This window comes from Dendropsophus ebraccatus, chromosome 5 (genome assembly GCF_027789765.1).
Source record: "Dendropsophus ebraccatus isolate aDenEbr1 chromosome 5, aDenEbr1.pat, whole genome shotgun sequence".
NCBI classification, from domain to species: domain Eukaryota; kingdom Metazoa; phylum Chordata; class Amphibia; order Anura; family Hylidae; genus Dendropsophus; species Dendropsophus ebraccatus.
The window spans coordinates 136,483,951-136,501,151 of record NC_091458.1 but is presented as its reverse complement, the minus strand read 5'-3'; the positions used below and the strand labels follow the sequence as shown (position 1 = coordinate 136,501,151).

General features: G+C 48.1%; 1 protein-coding gene across 4 annotated transcripts in view; it reads right to left on the bottom strand.

Annotated features, from left to right (window-relative positions):
* Window positions 1-17,201, bottom strand: part of VAV1 (vav guanine nucleotide exchange factor 1) — a 64,834-nt gene that overhangs the window by 44,544 nt on the left and 3,089 nt on the right. The window contains exon 1 of one of the 4 annotated variants that reach the window (XM_069971383.1): window positions 7,252-7,282. The exons of the other annotated variants lie outside the window; for them this stretch is intronic. Within the exon in view, the coding sequence (XP_069827484.1) occupies window positions 7,252-7,278 (27 nt within the window). The 5' untranslated portion in view covers window positions 7,279-7,282. Of the gene's footprint in view, window positions 1-7,251; window positions 7,283-17,201 lie in introns of those variants that run through there. 4 annotated transcript variants of the gene reach the window in all.

The window sequence follows — 17,201 nt, the reverse complement described above, 5'->3', positions numbered from 1 at the left end:
CTCAAGCTAATCCACCCAGCAACGCTATTCCTCTCATACTCCTACTCCCATCATCCGGCACGTATTCTCACAGCCTATGCAGCACCACTCCTGCCTTATTTGTCAGAGCCTGCTATATACCCGGTTGCATCCGGACAGAACTGTTGCTACTAGTTACCTTTTCTATAATAAAACCGCTGTTACTGAACCCTGGCATTAGTGTCCACTAACTGGTGCCCTGACTAAGTGCAGCGAAGAATCGCATGCCCGTCATCACCCGCAGATTCCACAGACCGGCCCTACAGCTGTGCCGCCCTCAGGCCTATACCGTGACAAGTATAACCCCTGCAGCTGCCCCGGTCATTGCCCGCTCATAACACCAGCACTGCGGAAGTGGCCCCCAGGGGCCAGGGCATCGCATTTGGCGTCACGAACAGGATACAGACTGTGTTGTGCCAACTGTCAGTGCCCCCAGAACTGTACTGTTATTCCCCCCAGAGACTTTGCCGATTACTATGGGGGTGATTGAAGTGTTTCGGGCCCTAAACGGTACCCAAGATGGCCGCCGTCTTCTTCAATTTCTGGCTGCGCCATACCCCGGAGAGGAGGGCTTAACAGCCATGCAGCCAAAGCGCGGGAATCGCCCGGCGCCATAGACTTTCCATTGACTGCTCCTGATTGGCTGCCTGTGCCGGACGACGTCACTGTTGCTGGGCAGATTCTGGAACCTGATCCTCCAGCCTGGCGCTCCTCCCCTTCCTGCTACAAGTTCCGGCCAGAGCTTGGCAAGATGGCGGCCTACAAGGAGTATGTACCTGCCGCTGCCGCACCGGTGCCGCAGGAGCCCTCTGTATCTCTGCCAGCGATCGATCAAGTGTGTCTGCTCGTTCCGCTCCCATCCTACAGCGACACCAGCTGGGGCGCTGCCCCGTCGGATGACGGAAGGCGTAGCCGGGCCTCCATCCCGGCCTCTGCTGATCGAAATGAGGGGCCCATATCTGAGACCAGCATTTCTCCGGGACCCGGTCACTCCAGCAGCGCTGACTTCGCTTCTTCTACCGGAGGGTCCTCATCACCGGACAGCGAGCAGATTGTGAGTGGACCGACTCTGTTCTCTTCAGGCCCCGGCCCCAAAGGGGAAACCTCTGCCAAGGCCTCAATTTCCCCAGGGCTGTGCCGGCCTCCAGGGCGTGATTCTCCGCCCTTACTGCAATGGATACTCAGCCGGGAGCTCAAGATTATGCAGCTAATGGAGGGCATCCAGCAGGCCCTCTCTGCCCTGCCGCCTGCCACTAAAGCTGCGACCGCCATGCCCACCCCTGCTCCTGTAGCTTCCACTACAGCGGGGCAGTCCACAGCAGCTAATACTGCTGCTTCCGCAGCCGTGGCTAAAGCCACCAACGCTTCTACTAATGTCACCTATCTTGTGGCCCCTGTCATCTCACCCATTACTACGGTGACACCCAGCATTGTGGTCACCATTGCATCCAGTGATGCTTCTGCTCCAGTACCCTCACGCTATCCGTGGAAGAAGAAAAAGAAGAAGCCTACTCAGGGTCCTCCTGCATCCTCTCATTAAGCTTCACTACAGAGACCAGAGCCCTTAAACTGTTTCTGTTGTCTAACTGTTTAATTATTCCAGTGTATGCAACGTTCAAGGTTCGTGCCTGGTCCTCCTGACCAAGTTCCCTGTACTAACCAGCCATGAGCTGATGGACACTTACAGTAACAAAAAGTTCTCTAGTGCCTGTCCCAGAGCCTTTTACATGGACGATGTCTAATTGCCTAAAAGAGACTCTACCTAACAGAGACACTTAACCCATTCCTTCCTAATGCACTTTCCTGTGATTGTGTGTTCCACACAGGGTATTATTGCATTTATTTCATTATTGCACTTTTCCTACTATTGTATTCCAGTGTTATCGAAGTCTTTGTATTTCCTCCTCTGAGTAAGCAAAAGGTTATTTAGATTGCCTCAGAGTAGAGTGCCTCTTTTGTAAAACAGTATATTTTCCAGTGTCTAAGTCAGATAGCTCCTCCTCTGAGTAAGAGAAGTCAGGTTACATATACCTCAGAGAAAGTCCAGTTTATGTAGGAGTGTATTTTCTCATCCAGTCTCATTATTGTGTATTATTATCATATCTATAGCTGGAAAGATTTAGTTGAGCCAGTTTGTATTCAGATTGTTCTCAGATTTTCATTCAGATTTCTCTCCGGTTTCATTCAGATTCGTGTGAGCCAGTTCTCCTCAAGACCTCGCAGTATTTGTTGTCCCTTGTGTTTCCCTTCCTTTTGGTTCCAGTATTTGTTTACCTCTGTCTTGTCCCAACGCAGTAGTTATCACACATAGTCTTACCTAATATTCACACTGGTCCATACATATTGCACCTTGGATACCCTTTCGTGTGTTTGGCCTATTGAGTAATTGTGTTGTATGATTGACCGGTATGTAAGGGGCCCCCATGTATGTTTGCTTTTATTATTTTGTTCTTTTCTCTTCCAGGTATCCAAGACACTACTCAGACACGCCAAGATAGTACACAGGTCTTCACGTTCTCCTCCAGTAGGGTAACACATTTAACAGAAAACCTACTGTCTAACTGGCTGGAATATGGAGGGTCACCCGCCAGCAGTTAAGTTGTCCTGGCTTACACGTCAGATGGTTCACGCACTAGCTACCTGGTCGCCAGAGTACGTTAGGCACCCCTAGGTGAAGTCCTGCCACTAGGGTTTCTCATCTTCTCTCTCTTCTCACCTGTGCCTTGGGCGTGGGAAACACACACCTCATCACACTCACTCTCATCATTCATTCCTGTTGTTTGATTGTCCAGTCTATTCATGTTTGCTGCCTTCTAGATTCGCCGAGGTCGGCTCAAATTTGCTAGGGAGGTATGCAGTGTCCCAGAACATGCAGACTACTACTCCTATTATGGCCATTTCTCTTGCTGTGTCAATGCCTGTTCTGGTAAGTGTTTGCACTGCAACTGCTGCTTGTTTTCCCCTAGTATTCTCTGGTAATGTGCATTCTCATGTGTTCCTGTGTATTATTACATTGTACAGTAGTATGCAAGGCTGTTGATCACGTGACCGTGCCAGTGCCCTGTAACCATGGTTCCTCCAATGGCCGACTAGCTCTGGCCAGGAGCAACCATGTGACCTACCACTTCCTCCTAACAAGTTAGTCTTCCCCCTGCTTCCAAGCAAGGAGGATGTGTGTCGTCCCTCTCCTGCCTCAGAGGAGTTGGGCTTCTTCTCTGCAGCCTCTTCACCATAAGAAGAGTGACTGATTCTGCTGCTGTATTCAAGTCTTCGGCTGTATCTGCCTGCTCAAGTGACCGGATTCTTCTCTCTCATCTGGGTGTCATTCCGTTATCTCTCCTCATCGCTGCAAGGATTCACAGCAAGTATTATTCTCAAGCTAATCCACCCAGCAACGCTATTCCTCTCATACTCCTACTCCCATCATCCGGCACGTATTCTCACAGCCTATGCAGCACCACTCCTGCCTTATTTGTCAGAGCCTGCTATATACCCGGTTGCATCCGGACAGAACTGTTGCTACTAGTTACCTTTTCTATAATAAAACCGCTGTTACTGAACCCTGGCATTAGTGTCCACTAACTGGTGCCCTGACTAAGTGCAGCGAAGAATCGCATGCCCGTCATCACCCGCAGATTCCACAGACCGGCCCTACAGCTGTGCCGCCCTCAGGCCTATACCGTGACAAGTATAACCCCTGCAGCTGCCCCGGTCATTGCCCGCTCATAACACCAGCACTGCGGAAGTGGCCCCCAGGGGCCAGGGCATCGCAGACATCTATAAGGGAGGGGGGCCATCTATAAGAGGACAACATAGGAGGGGCCATCTATAGGGGGGGCAACATAGGGGACCATCTATTAGGGGACAACATGGGGGGCATCTATAAGGGGGACAGCATGGGGGGCTTCTATAAGGGGGGCAACATAAGGGGGCTATTTATAAGGAGGGGCGACAGAGAGGAGGGCCATATAATAAAATGGGATCACATAGAGTCAGCCTTCCCACTAAATGAGGGTGTAAAGGGGCCAATGCAGATGTGCAGTATAGAGAGATGAGGATGGTGACAGTGTGAGGAGACTAATATGTTTTTCTGCCAGATTCTGTGGATTTGTGGCTCGGAGAAGGAGATGGAGAAGAAAATGAAAAGGGAAGAACTCCGATCAGAGAAGACGTCCCCTGTAAGTCACCTGATATAACTGTACTGTAATTTATATGGTGTACAGGACCTGTGTAGAGCTGAGTGTGTTGATGGCGTAGTGGTCGATCGAGAGGGGGCGGCCCAATCAAAAGTTTTCTATGGGGCCCAGCCATTTCTAGTTACGCCCCTGTATAGAAGACTGTGCTTATAAGCAGTGCAGGAGGATTCTGTCTTGTAGTTGACCTGGTTATTCTCCCAGCAGATAATTGACTCACTTTTATTTATTAGCAGTATCTAGTGTAGGGATCTTTAGTAGGGGTAGCGTGAAATTAAGCAGTCCCTATGACAATTTAATGTAAAACCCCAATTTGGTTTTATTAAGGCATAAAAATGTTCAGGTAAACAGCAAACATGGCCACAGTGTGCAAAACAGGATACAGAACAACCACCTGCCCGGCTGGGCTCTAACCAGAGTTCTCACCTCACTCAAATAACAGCTTTACAAAGCAGTGTGTGAACAGGCCACAGACTTCCAGGCTCTCAGCCACCTCCAGCCTTCTGAGCTGCCTCTTCTGTGGTGGAGCGATTACTCCTACTTACACCTGTGTGCAAGGTGTGGACTGGAGTGGGGAGATCCCACTACCAAACCTACCTGCCATTCCAGTAAAATCCAGGCCCGATAATACTAATGGTGCGTTTACACAGGCAGATTTATCTGACAGATTTTGGAGGCCAAAGCCAGGAATGGATTTGAAAAGAAGAGAAATCTCAGTCTTTCCTTTATGACCCCTTCCATGTTTATGGTCCGTTCCTGGCTTTGGCTTAAAAAATCTGTCAGATAAATCTGCCTGTGTAAACACACCATTAGGGTAGCATTACACGGGCCGATGGGAACCCAATAATTACTGTAAACGAGCGCCGACCTGCTAGATTGGCGCTCGTTTACTGGGCCTATTACACTGGCTGATAATTGTTTAACAAGGGCTGCATGGACATTGTTACCGATGTCCTTGCAGCCCTTGCTTAAACTGTATACATTACCTATCCATGCTGCACTCTGCTTCTCACCAGGTCCCGCGCGCTGCAGCTTCAGAACGGCCTGTCTTAGCTGACAGGCTGCTCAGCCAATCACTGGTCGCGGCCAGTGCAAGAGAAGGTCTGCAGTAGGGATGGTCTGAACCCGAACGCTCGGCATCAGATTCCCGCTGTCTGACCATCCCTAGCCTGCAGCATGGATAGGTAATGCATAGAGTTTGGAAATCGTCAGCCGCCGGCTGCGCACTGCTATTACACGTAGCAATGCGCGGTCGGCGCCCAACAATTATAGGTCCAAACCTATATCAACAATCAGCAGATGATTGTTGTGTTTATTACAGATCAGGCCGATTCTGCCGATTATCATTCCGTGTAATAGGGCCCTTAGAAACATTTCTGCTGAACTACACGGCTTTCCTGGAGTTTACCATCTCATTCCAGCTAGCAGCCTGGGGGAGATGTATACCCCCTCCAGTACCTTACCAGTCACCTGTTCACACTAATAAGAGGTTTATCATCTCATATACACTGTTAAAAATGTTTTTTTTTTCCCAAGGAAGATGAAGTATTGGGTACCACTCATTACCAGTTTCTTAAAGGGGTTGTCCAGCAATTTTTTTTTCTTTCAAACCAACTGCTGTCAGAAAGTTACATAGATTTGTAATTTACTTCTATTTCAAAATCGAACGTTTTCCCTTACTTATAAGCTACTATATACCCTGCAGGAAGTGTTGTTTTATTTACATTCAGACACAGTGCTCTCTGCTGCCATCTCTGGCTGAGACAGGAACTGTCCTGAGCAGGAGAGACATGGACACAGGTGGCAGCAGAGAGCACTGTTTCAGAATGTAAATAAAACAACACTTCCTGCACGATATATAGCAGCTTATAAGTACTGGAAGACTTAAGATTTTTAAAGAGAAGTAAATTACAAATGTATATAACTTTCTTACAGCAGTTGATTGGAAAGAAAATATTTTTCGCTGGACAACCCCTTTAAACTCTTCTGCATTTGGCTACTGTTCCCTTATTACAATATATATATCGTTGAGTCCTACTGACCACCAGGGATATCGCCATGTGCAGTATGGACAGGCTAGGAGTGACTCCACAACTGCTGGGGAGGGGGGGGGGGGAGCTGGGAGAGGATCTATAGAGCATGACGATCCGGGGTCCCACAGATGCTCAATTGGGTTCAACTCTGGGGGTTTAGGGGGGCCAGGGCAGTATTTGGTCTTAGTCTTGCTCTTCCATCCAGCTATGACATGTCACATTGTCTTGCTTGATGATCCAATCTGTGACAGGGAAGACAGTAAGCATGTATGGGTGTATGCAGGGGTGCACGGAGCAAAACTGGTGGAATTTGCCGCTGCGGAATCCCGCCAGCCTCTGTGTCATAATGACAGTCTATGGGAGGCTCACACGCCTCCTCTCTCCGGGCTGAAGAATGGACATGTTCAACAGCCGTCTTGAACCGGGGCCCAAATATAAGCGCTTGTAATAAGTGCTCAAAGTTAAATGGTTCAGCATTGTCATTCACAGCCCTGTCCTGACAATAACCCTTGTGGCCGCAGACAGCATTCTGCCTCTGGCCACAAGAGGCCACTTCCTCCCCCTTCGCTCACAGAGCAGGGAGAGGAGACACACACTGAAGGACTGCAGTGCTGCAAGCCAGGTGAGTAGGTCTGTTCATTTATTTTTAACTTAAAAAATTACAAATTAAATTAAATTACAGGTTTGGGGCTAACTAGCAGGGGATGCCTACATGGGGAGGGGGTTGCCTCAAGGGGGATTAACTACAGAGGGATGCCTATATGGGGGCTGCCAACAGAGGGTTTACCTCCTAAAAGGGGGATGCCATGCCAGCATGGGGGGGGGGTCTACCTATAAGGGTACTACCTACATGTGGGATGTTATTTACTGGGGGGAAACTATGTAGGCAGCCTATCACACATCTAATAAATCCAACAAGTCAGCTTACAACACATGATGCCCTTCATGAGCTACTTACTGCCAACATCGAAAGTTGGAAGTGGTCATATTGTGACTCAACTATGTACCTTATACATCAAGGGGGAATTCATCATGGCGCCACACCTGTGTTTTATCATAGAAAAGTAGCAATTGTTATGTGCAAGTACATCGTTTTAATGCTGACCAAGCAAAAAAGGCATTAAAGCGACTCTGTACCCACAATCTGTCCCCCCCAAACCACTTGTACCTTCAGATAGCTGCTTTTAATCCAAGATCTGTCCTGGGGTCCGTTCAGCAGGCGATGCAGTTATTGTCATAAAAATGACTTTTAATCCAACAGCGCTGTGTCTAACGGCCGGGGCTTACATTTGTATATGCAGGCTCGGACTGGGCCACCGGGGGGCCGGGGAAACCCCCGGTGGGCCCCGAGCTGGAGTGGGCCCCCCCGCTCCTAGGGCGGCCGGGGGCCGCGCCTCCCTTTTTAACTGGAAGCGATCGCAACAATCGCTTCCAGTTAAATGTAAGGAAGTGTTTTGATTGACAAAGCGGGAAGCCGTAGGCTTCCCGCCCTGTCAATCACTCTTGTGACCGCAAGCAGAGATTTGCTTGCGATCACAAGAGTGTCGCAAGCTCCGTTGCGAAGTGCCGCCAGCGCCATCACTGACCTCAGTGTGCGCCGCGGCGGCTAGGACTTCCGGTTCATGGAGCGAATACCGGAAGTCCCAGCCACCGCGGCGCACACTGAGGTCAGTGATGGCGCTGGCGGCACTTCGCAACGGAGCTGCTCACCTGTCAGGAGAAGAGAGAAGAGGAGGCCGGCGACCGACGGGGGATCGTGTGGTTAGGTGAGTAGTTTTGTGTTTTTTTGTTTTTTTTTTTTATCAGAGGGGGTAAGATAAGGGGGGGGGGCTTTATACAGGGGGAGGACAACATAGGGGGGTATATACAGGGGGAGGACAACATAAGGGGGGCTATATACAGGGGGAGGACAACATAAGGGGGGCTGTATACAGGTTGGAGGACAACATTAGGGGGGCTGTATACAGGGGGGACAACATAAGGGGCTATATACAGGGGGGAGGACAACATAAGGGGCTATATACAGGGGGGAGGACAACATAAGGGGCTATATACAGGGGGAGGACAACATAAGGGGGGCTGTATACAGGGGGAGGATAACATAAGGGGGGCTATATACAGGGGGAGGACAACATAAGGGGGGCTGTATACAGGGTGGAGGACAACATAAGGGGCTGTATACAGGGGAGGACAACATAAGGGGGGCTGTATACAGGGGAGGACAACATAAGGGGGGCTGTATACAGGGGGAGGACAACATAGGGGAGCTATATACAGGGGGAGGACAACATAGGGGGGCTATATACAGGGGAGGACAACATAAGGGGGGCTGCATACAGGGGGAGGACAACATAAGGGGGGCTGTATACAGGGGAGGACAACATAAGGGGGTATATACAGGGAAGGAAAACATAAGGGGGGCTGTATACAGGGGGGAGGACAACATAAGGGGGGCTGTATACAGGGGGGAGGACAACATAAGGGGGGCTGTATACAGGGGGAGGACAACATAAGGGGGGCTGTATACAGGGGGGAGGACAACATAAGGGGGGCTATATACAGGGGGAGGACAACATAAGGGGGCTGTATACAGGGGAGGGACAACATAAGGGGGGCTATATACAGGGGGAGGACAACATTAGGGGGGGGCTGTATACAGGGGGAGGACAACATAAGGGGGGCTATATACAGGGGGAGGACAACAGAAGGGGGTCTGTATACAGGGGGAGGACAACAGAAGGGGGGCTATATACAGGGGGAGGACAACATAAGGGGGGCTATATACAGGGGGAGGACAACATAAGGGGGTCTGTATACAGGGGGAGGACAACATAAGGGGGGGCTGTATACAGGGGGAGGACAACATAAGGGGGGCTATATACAGGGGGAGGACAACAGAAGGGGGTCTGTATACAGGGGGAGGACAACAGAAGGGGGGCTATATACAGGGGGAGGACAACATAAGGGGGGCTGTATACAGGGGGAGGACAACATAAGGGGGGCTGTATACAGGGGAAGGACAACATAAGGGGGGTATATACAGGGGAAGGAAAACATAAGGGGCTATATGGGGCAAGGACAACTTAAGGGGGCTATACGGGGGAATAGACAACATAAGGAGCTATATGGGGGGTAGGGATGGCCAACATAAGGGGGCTATCTATATGGGGGGATGGATAACACAAGCGGGCCAGTTATAAGGGGGATAACACAGGGAGCCATCTATAAGGGACACTGGTTGGGGGCAATTTATAAGGAGGACAACACTGAGGAGGCATCTATAAAGGGCACTACACAGAGGGGGACAACAATGTATAAGGGTAACTATACTGGGTGCGGTGTGTATACTATAGGGCATGCACAGAGAGGGGCATCTACTTTAGTGGACTACACAGAGGGGGCTATAACTATAGGGCAGGAATAGGGAACCTTGGCTCTCCAGCTGTTGCAAAACTACAGCTTTAGCTGTGGCTGTCCAGGCATGATGGGAGTTGTAGTTTTGCAACAGCTGGAGAAGTTCCCTACCCCTGATATAGGGAATGCACAGAGGTTGTCATCTACTGTAAGGGGATTACACAGAGGGGGATCTCTACTATAGTAGAGGCACACAGGGCCATCTATATGGAGAACTGAACAAGGGGCCATCTACAAGGTGTGTACACTATATATATATATATATATATATATACACACATATATATACACACACACACGCTACAAATAGTCAGGGCTAATCACTGAGAGAAGGTGTAAAGGGGCCAGTACAGATGTGCAGTGTGTAGAGAGATGAGGATGGTGACAGAGTGAGGAGCCTAATATATTTCTCTGGCAGATTCTGTGGATTCGTGGCTCGGAGAAGTTCTCATAAGGGCCCAGGGCAGATGGAGAAGAAGATGAAAAGGGAAGAACTCCGATCAGAGAAGACGTCCCCTGTGAGTCACTAAATCTATGTGCACTGTAACGTATATAGTGTAGAGCTGGGGCTACCTCTATATGACTGTATGAGGGGATATTGATCTTTTGTTCAGAGGATTTTATTCAGTAGCAGCGGTGGTGTTAGTCAGTATTTGGTGGTGTTAGTCAGTATTTGGTGGTGTTAGTCAGTATGTGGTGGTATTATTTGTTACTTGTAATCTGGTGTGGTGTTCATTGGTCTTAGTATACCAGATTTGGTCAGTAACAATATGGTAGCAATGGTTGTGGTGTTGCGGTAATATTTCCCCCTTGTATACTGGTAATATTCGTCTCAGTATACAGGATTTGGTCAGTAACAGTATAGCTGTAATATGTATGGTGATACTATTTCCCTCCTGTATACTGGTTTATTGGTAATATCGGTCTTGATAGACAGGATTTGGTCAGTTACTATATAGCGGTAATATGTGTGGGGATATTTGCTCTTTGTATACTGGTGTTATTGGTAGCTGTATGACTTGTATCTAAGTATACAGCGTTATCATACAAAAAAATTGTCTTATAGCCTAATTACACCGGCCAATAATCGGTAACAAGTGCTCCTAGGAAGTCTATTCAGCCGATGATCGGCCCATGTAAAAGTGCCAGAGATCTGCTGACATGCAAGCAGTCGACTGATTTGATCTTTTGTGCGGCTAAGATCATTGCTGTCGGCTGCACATCACCTGCCCTGCTGATTAGCAATCATTTGCAGCCCTACACTGCCCCATATCACGCCGTGTTAATGGACCCTTATTAATGTTACCATAGATAAGTATAGTGGCTGAAGGGTGGGCCCCAAGAATGATTTCCCCTGGTGGGCCAAGGCACTCCAGTCCGACACTGTGTATATGCATTAGGCTGGCACACCCTCTCTGTCCTTCCTTTCCACCCTCCTCAACATTTACTGCTGTTTGAGCTTTGCACAGGTGTATTAACGATCCAGCCCATGTTCATTATACAAACAGGTGGAGAATAGGGAGCAATCTGCCTGGAGCATTCCTTATGCTGAGGAGGGACAGAGAGGGTGTGCCAGCCTAAGGCATATACAAATGTAAGCCCCGGCCGTTAGACACAGCGCTGCTGGATTAAAAGTTATTTTTATGACAATAACTGCATCACCTGCTGAACGGACCCCAGGACAGGACAGATCTTGGATTAAGGCTACAAACCCACTTGGCGGGTCTGCAGCGAGTCTCCTTGCTGCGTTTTTGCAGCGAGACTTGCTGCAGATCCCAGCCCTATACTTTCATTAGCAGAGAAACTCGCAGCAGGGATGTACATTCCTGCTTCGATTTTGTCTGCAGCCCGCCCCATTAACCCCCTAGCCGCCGGACATTATACATTACCGGGTCCCCGTTCCTGCTTGCTTCGGGGCTCCCGGTGTCTTCTCGGCCCGCCCGGCCAATCAGTGTGCTGCGGCGGGGCAGCGCACTGATTGGCCGGGCGGAATGTGCCGGGAGCCGCCGAAGCAAGCAGGAGCGGGGACCTGGTAATGTATATCCTGCCCGCCCCCCCTGCAGCCCCGATCGCCCCCGGCCGCATGATCGCCCCCCGCACCCACCGGCCGTACGATCGCCCCCTGCACCCACTGGCCGTACGATCGCCCCCCGCAGCCCCCGGCCGCATGATCTCCCCCCGCACCCCCCCGGCCGCACGATCGCCCCCCGCACCCCCCGGCCGCACGGGGCGATCGTGCGGCCGGGGGCTGCGGGGGGCGATCGTGCGGCCGGGGGCTGCTGGGGGCGATCGGGGCTGCGGGGGGGCGATCGTACGGCCGGGGGGTCCGGGGGCGACCGGCACGTTCCGCCCGGCCAATCAGTGCACTGCCCCGCCGCAGCGCACTGATTGGCCAGGCGGAACGTGAAGACACCGGGAGCCCCGAAGCAAGCAGGAACGGCGACCCGGTAATGTATAATGTCCGGCGGCTAGGGGGTTAATGGGGAGGGCTGCAGACAAAATCGCAGCAGGGACTTACATCCCTGCTGCGAGTTTCTCTGCTAATGAAAGTATATGGCTGGGATCTGCAGCGAGTCTCACTGCAAAAACGCAGCAAGGAGACTCGCTGCAGACCCGCCAAGTGGGTTTGTAGCCTAAAAGCAGCTATCTGAAGGTACAAGGGGTTTGGAGGGGTCAGATTGTGGGTACAGAGTCGCTTTAAGGCTCATACACTTCTTACCCAGTAGACAATAAAGCCACTGAATACCGTATACTCTGAAAGATCACATTGGTGTAGTGACCCAGTAGGGGCCCCTACACCTTTATTGTACCAGGCAGGGTTAGACGGACCCCTGTAGGAAGAATTTAGCTCCTGGTGGGAGGAGTTAGTTGTTGTCTGGAGTTAGTCGGAGAGGGACACAACAAAGCAAACCACAGATCCTTCCTTATGAGAAACAGAACCACTATGCAGTGCTGAGGAAGTACCAGGGAGAGAGAAGCCATACAGGGATCACCATGTCCATGCCAGGAACCTCTCTAACCGTGCAGGGTAGTTGTCTTAGCAGTCACAGGAACAGACCCCAGGGGGATAAAGCTACGGAAAGTCTACGTATTCCACTGCACAGCGCAGGACAACTAGGAAGTCTCGGAAATCTGCTTAGCCCAGATAACAAGGCCTGGGGCTCGTACTACCCACCTAGGATGGGTAGCCCACGACTAGGGGGCAGAAGGCGGTTAGAATACTGTCTGTACATGAGTACGAGTATTCTTTATATATCTCTTCTACACACCTCTACTGTTCCAGGCAGAGTATATTTCTACATTGGACAAGAACCCCCATGTGAATGGAAAAGGGAGCTATGTGCTGTAACACATTGAAGCTGCAAAAGATGGTTGGGGAAAAAAAATTACCAAATGTTTTTTTAAACCAAAATACACATATTTCATTAACAAAAAATACCCCATATATTTCTTTATTCTTTAGTAGGCAATGTCATACAACTTTCAGCTACGAGGATTATGGACAACATCATCTTTAACCCTCTAACATTATATATGTTAAAGCAGACGTGTCAGCTTTTCAATGCCTAAACTGAAAGCAGGGAAAAAATTGGGCTTCTTACCCGGAATCCATAGAGGTCACTCTTATTGCAATGCAGTGCTCTAGCGCTGAGAAATCAGCATTATAACTTGCAAATCAGGAGATAAAGCCCATGGGGCAGCAGCCCAGCACAGTATACTTTAAACTAACACCCCCAAGCCCACCAGTGTCCATCCACAGACTTTAGACTAACATACAATAAGCCTGTACTTTCAGTCTGGTCCTGCTCAATCCCAGCGCTTGTGACATCACTGGCGGCACATGCACTCCCATCTGCTCTTCTCCCAGTGGTTTCAAACTGCATTTCATCATAACATAATTCTGATTCTTGCTGTTTTCAGCCTGGCCACTAAGCATAATAATAAGCCTTTTTGTTTTATACAGAACACTTCTCAGACGTCTGTAATGGGCAGGATTACAATGAATATACAATGTATAGATGAGATAGGGGCAGGTCATTTACAATAGGTGATAGTCAGAGCTTAGCCTCCCTGCTCCTTGCACAGGTCTGCATAGGTCACAGAGCATGCCTAGAGCATTCTTCCCAGACTACTCCTACCTACAGGGGCGTAAATAGAAATGACCAGGCCCCATAGCAAACTTTTGATTGGGGCCCCCCTCCCTTCCCAAATGACCACTTGATCAAGTCTAGTCAAAACTGCATAACTTCAAGCACTCGCCAGGAGTCCATCATCAGGGACATTTGCAGAACCCGTGAAACCCGCTTGGCCACTTGGTGCTGCAAATTATGACAGCTCAGAAGGCCGAGTGTATTGCAGGAGCAGGCAACTGGGCCCCCTTATGCGGTGGGCCCCATAGCAGCCGCTATGGCTGCTACAGAGGTAATTAATGCCCCTGCTTGCCTATATACATGTAGCAGCTAAATGGGGGTTTTTTGTCAGGCAAGATGGCTGCCTCTTAATATGTATTAAAAAATATATTTAAAAATTACAATGAGAAAGAGACACGGGGAAAAAGAACGTTTCTGTAACTCTCTAATCAGTAAAAGAAATAAATAAAATTTCTCATTGCTGCACTGACAATGCATGTAAAGAAACAGAACAGAAACGAGTCTACAAGGAAACAGTGGAGCAACTACATATAACAGTCACATATCACTTGTCAACATGATAAAAAAAAAAAATAGCTGGAGATGTCCCTTTAGGTGCAGTGTCCTGGTATCCGTATCCTACCTACCTTACATATAAAAGGAATAGGAAAGTTACTTAGTACTTTAAAGTATATCTGTCACCCTCTGAACGACTACTGAGCTAGATGTTAAGAACAGCATTCAGAACATATCGGTGTTGCATGTGTCTGTGTTTTTATTTGAACAAAAAAAAACAAAACACCATTACTCAGGCTGTTAATAGTGTCAAAGAGGCGGGGCCTATCATTCTTTGGGCCCTAGCAATGCTACATCTTCCTGTACAGTGCGCTCACTGATTGTGCAAAGAAGAGGGCAGACAGCATAGTAAGGCACAGCAGTGCTAGGGCCCAGGGAACAATAAAAACACACAAAGGTAACAAAGGTAAGCGCAGTATGTTTATGAAGTCACCTGACCCATAACGCCCCCCCCCCCCCCCCCCTTTACTGTCATTTGGGTAATGTCATCATAGTCCTCAGTTTGTCATAGAGGCCAACAGATCCCTCTTTAGTTCACATGCAAACCGAGAGTCTCCAAGTCAGTATGTGTCATATGGATGAGTGTTGATTTTATCCCTTCCTGCGCCTTCTCTCCGTTCTATCTTTCCTGTACAAAGTACATGCCGATACGGCTATTTCCCTGTCATTAGTCATGAATCAGGTCTCTGTTACCGCAACTAGGTCCAAGCTATCCCTGGATATTATGGCCGTTAATTCACAGGTTATAAGTAACTGGATTATTTACCGTCCATGACCTTGAACTGCACCAATGACATAGCACCAGATGAATAGGCACATTGTGGAAATACTATTTCGCCTTTGTACCTGCTGCATTGGTGTGTGCATAGTTTTTCACATATGTAGTAGTGAAGTTAGTGTTGAAAAATTCTAGACAACTGTCCACCATCTTGAAAGCTAAAAGGATTTTTCTTCAACCAATAACACATCCTTTCAACTTAAGGGGTTTCTCACAGAACAACCACCATCATCACTAGAGGTGAGTGAACCTCCAGCATGGCCAGGGTCATCCAAAACTTAGTGTGCGGTATTTGATTACCAGTGGCTGCAGAAGACGGATGCAGCTTTAGGGAGTCCTGGAAAACATGGAGATGGCCTATGTCCTGTAGCTGTTTCTATGTTTTTCAGGCAGCCTTAGGGCTGCATCTAACTTCTTCATCCGCCGGTAATCAAATAACGCAAACTCAGGTTCAGACGTCCCTGAGCGTGCTGGAGGTTCGCTTATCTCTAATCATCAATTTTACAGCATGTATTGGATTGTGTCTCCACTGTAACAACATTCGGTAGTTTGAGTTCATCATTGTTCTCGTGAACGCACCTATATTGAGAACAAGTCCACCAACAGTTAGGAGAGAAGAACAACGGCCGAGGGGAGTGACGAGACCTCTCAGCATAGTGAAAATCCACTGCATCTCAGGACAGTCTGACTCTACATGACCATTGGGAAGTGCCGGATATCTATGTTTTATAAGGAAGTTAACAGACTTGAGGTAAAGATAAAATCTGCAACATCACCAGATATATTGTAGATTTGGACTTCCCTATTATGTATATGTGGGAAATCCACAAAAGTACAATATGATGCACTATATAGCGCTGTCCACTCTATGTTTGGGGCTGCGTATCAGTGTAGAGCTACTACCTGCATGTAGCTTGCAATGGTAACAATATAAAACAAGGTATCTGATCGCGCTCCTCTTGGAGCGCGATCAGATACCTTGTTTTATATTGAAATTCACAGAAATTGTTTTCTGTGGATTTCTTTTATGCAGTATACATCAGATCCTCTACATAAATCTGCCCCATGAGAACATACCCTTATTCTATGATCCTGAGTAAAGCTTAGACGCTAGTACTGAGGAATGGTTTAGGGATTTTATGCTGCCTATGCTTCAGACAGCATAAACTTCCTGACAGACTCCCTTTAAATCAGTGGCGGAAACCTTTTAGCAAATTGATTGTCCATAACATACTCACAGGTCATACAACATTTTCAATTTAAACTTGTATAATATTAGCTGCTGCCCTGTGCGGCATGATGTACCTTTTGGTTTTGTATCGCATTAAATTGGTTGGTCACCAAAAAGACTTTTCTTTCAAATCAACTGGTCCCAGCAAGTGCCAGAAATTTTTTATGCAGGACATACAGCAGCATGGGGCCAGAAAAGGCCAAAGACTTGTAATGTAATTCTATAAAAAAAAAACTCAAGACTTCCAGTACTTTTTAGTACTGGAAGTCTTGAGTTTTTTTTTTATAGAATTACATTACAAGTCTTTGGCCCTTTCTGGCACCAGTTGATTTGAAAGAATTTTTTTTTGTGAACTACCCCTTTAAGACTCACCTGCTGTTATTTTCGTTTTATATAAATACTATTTAAATGAATACTTTGTGTGTGTTAAAAAAACACAAGTCCAGAGATTTTATCTCAGGTCTACGCAATGAGGAAATTCAGGGAGAATAAATAATAATAATGATGGCGCCTCCAGCAGTATAGGCAAAGTTCTTCAAAGATTCAAAACAGGTGTTTCTAGATTTTTTACCTGCAGTCATTTTCTCAGAGAACACTTCCATGACAGATCATCTCAGAACACATGCAAAATGATCCCGCTTCTGGTAAACCCGAGTGCTTCACTTCCCTGTTTTACATCCTGTGAGACTTCCCCAACTTCCACTTACAACTTTAGAGAGAAATTTTTTTTTTTAGATACACACCATTTCCAATATGTTATCTATTAGGCTAGGTTCACATCACAATTTTGCTATCCATTTAATGTATGTGTTCTATGGAGAGAAAAAA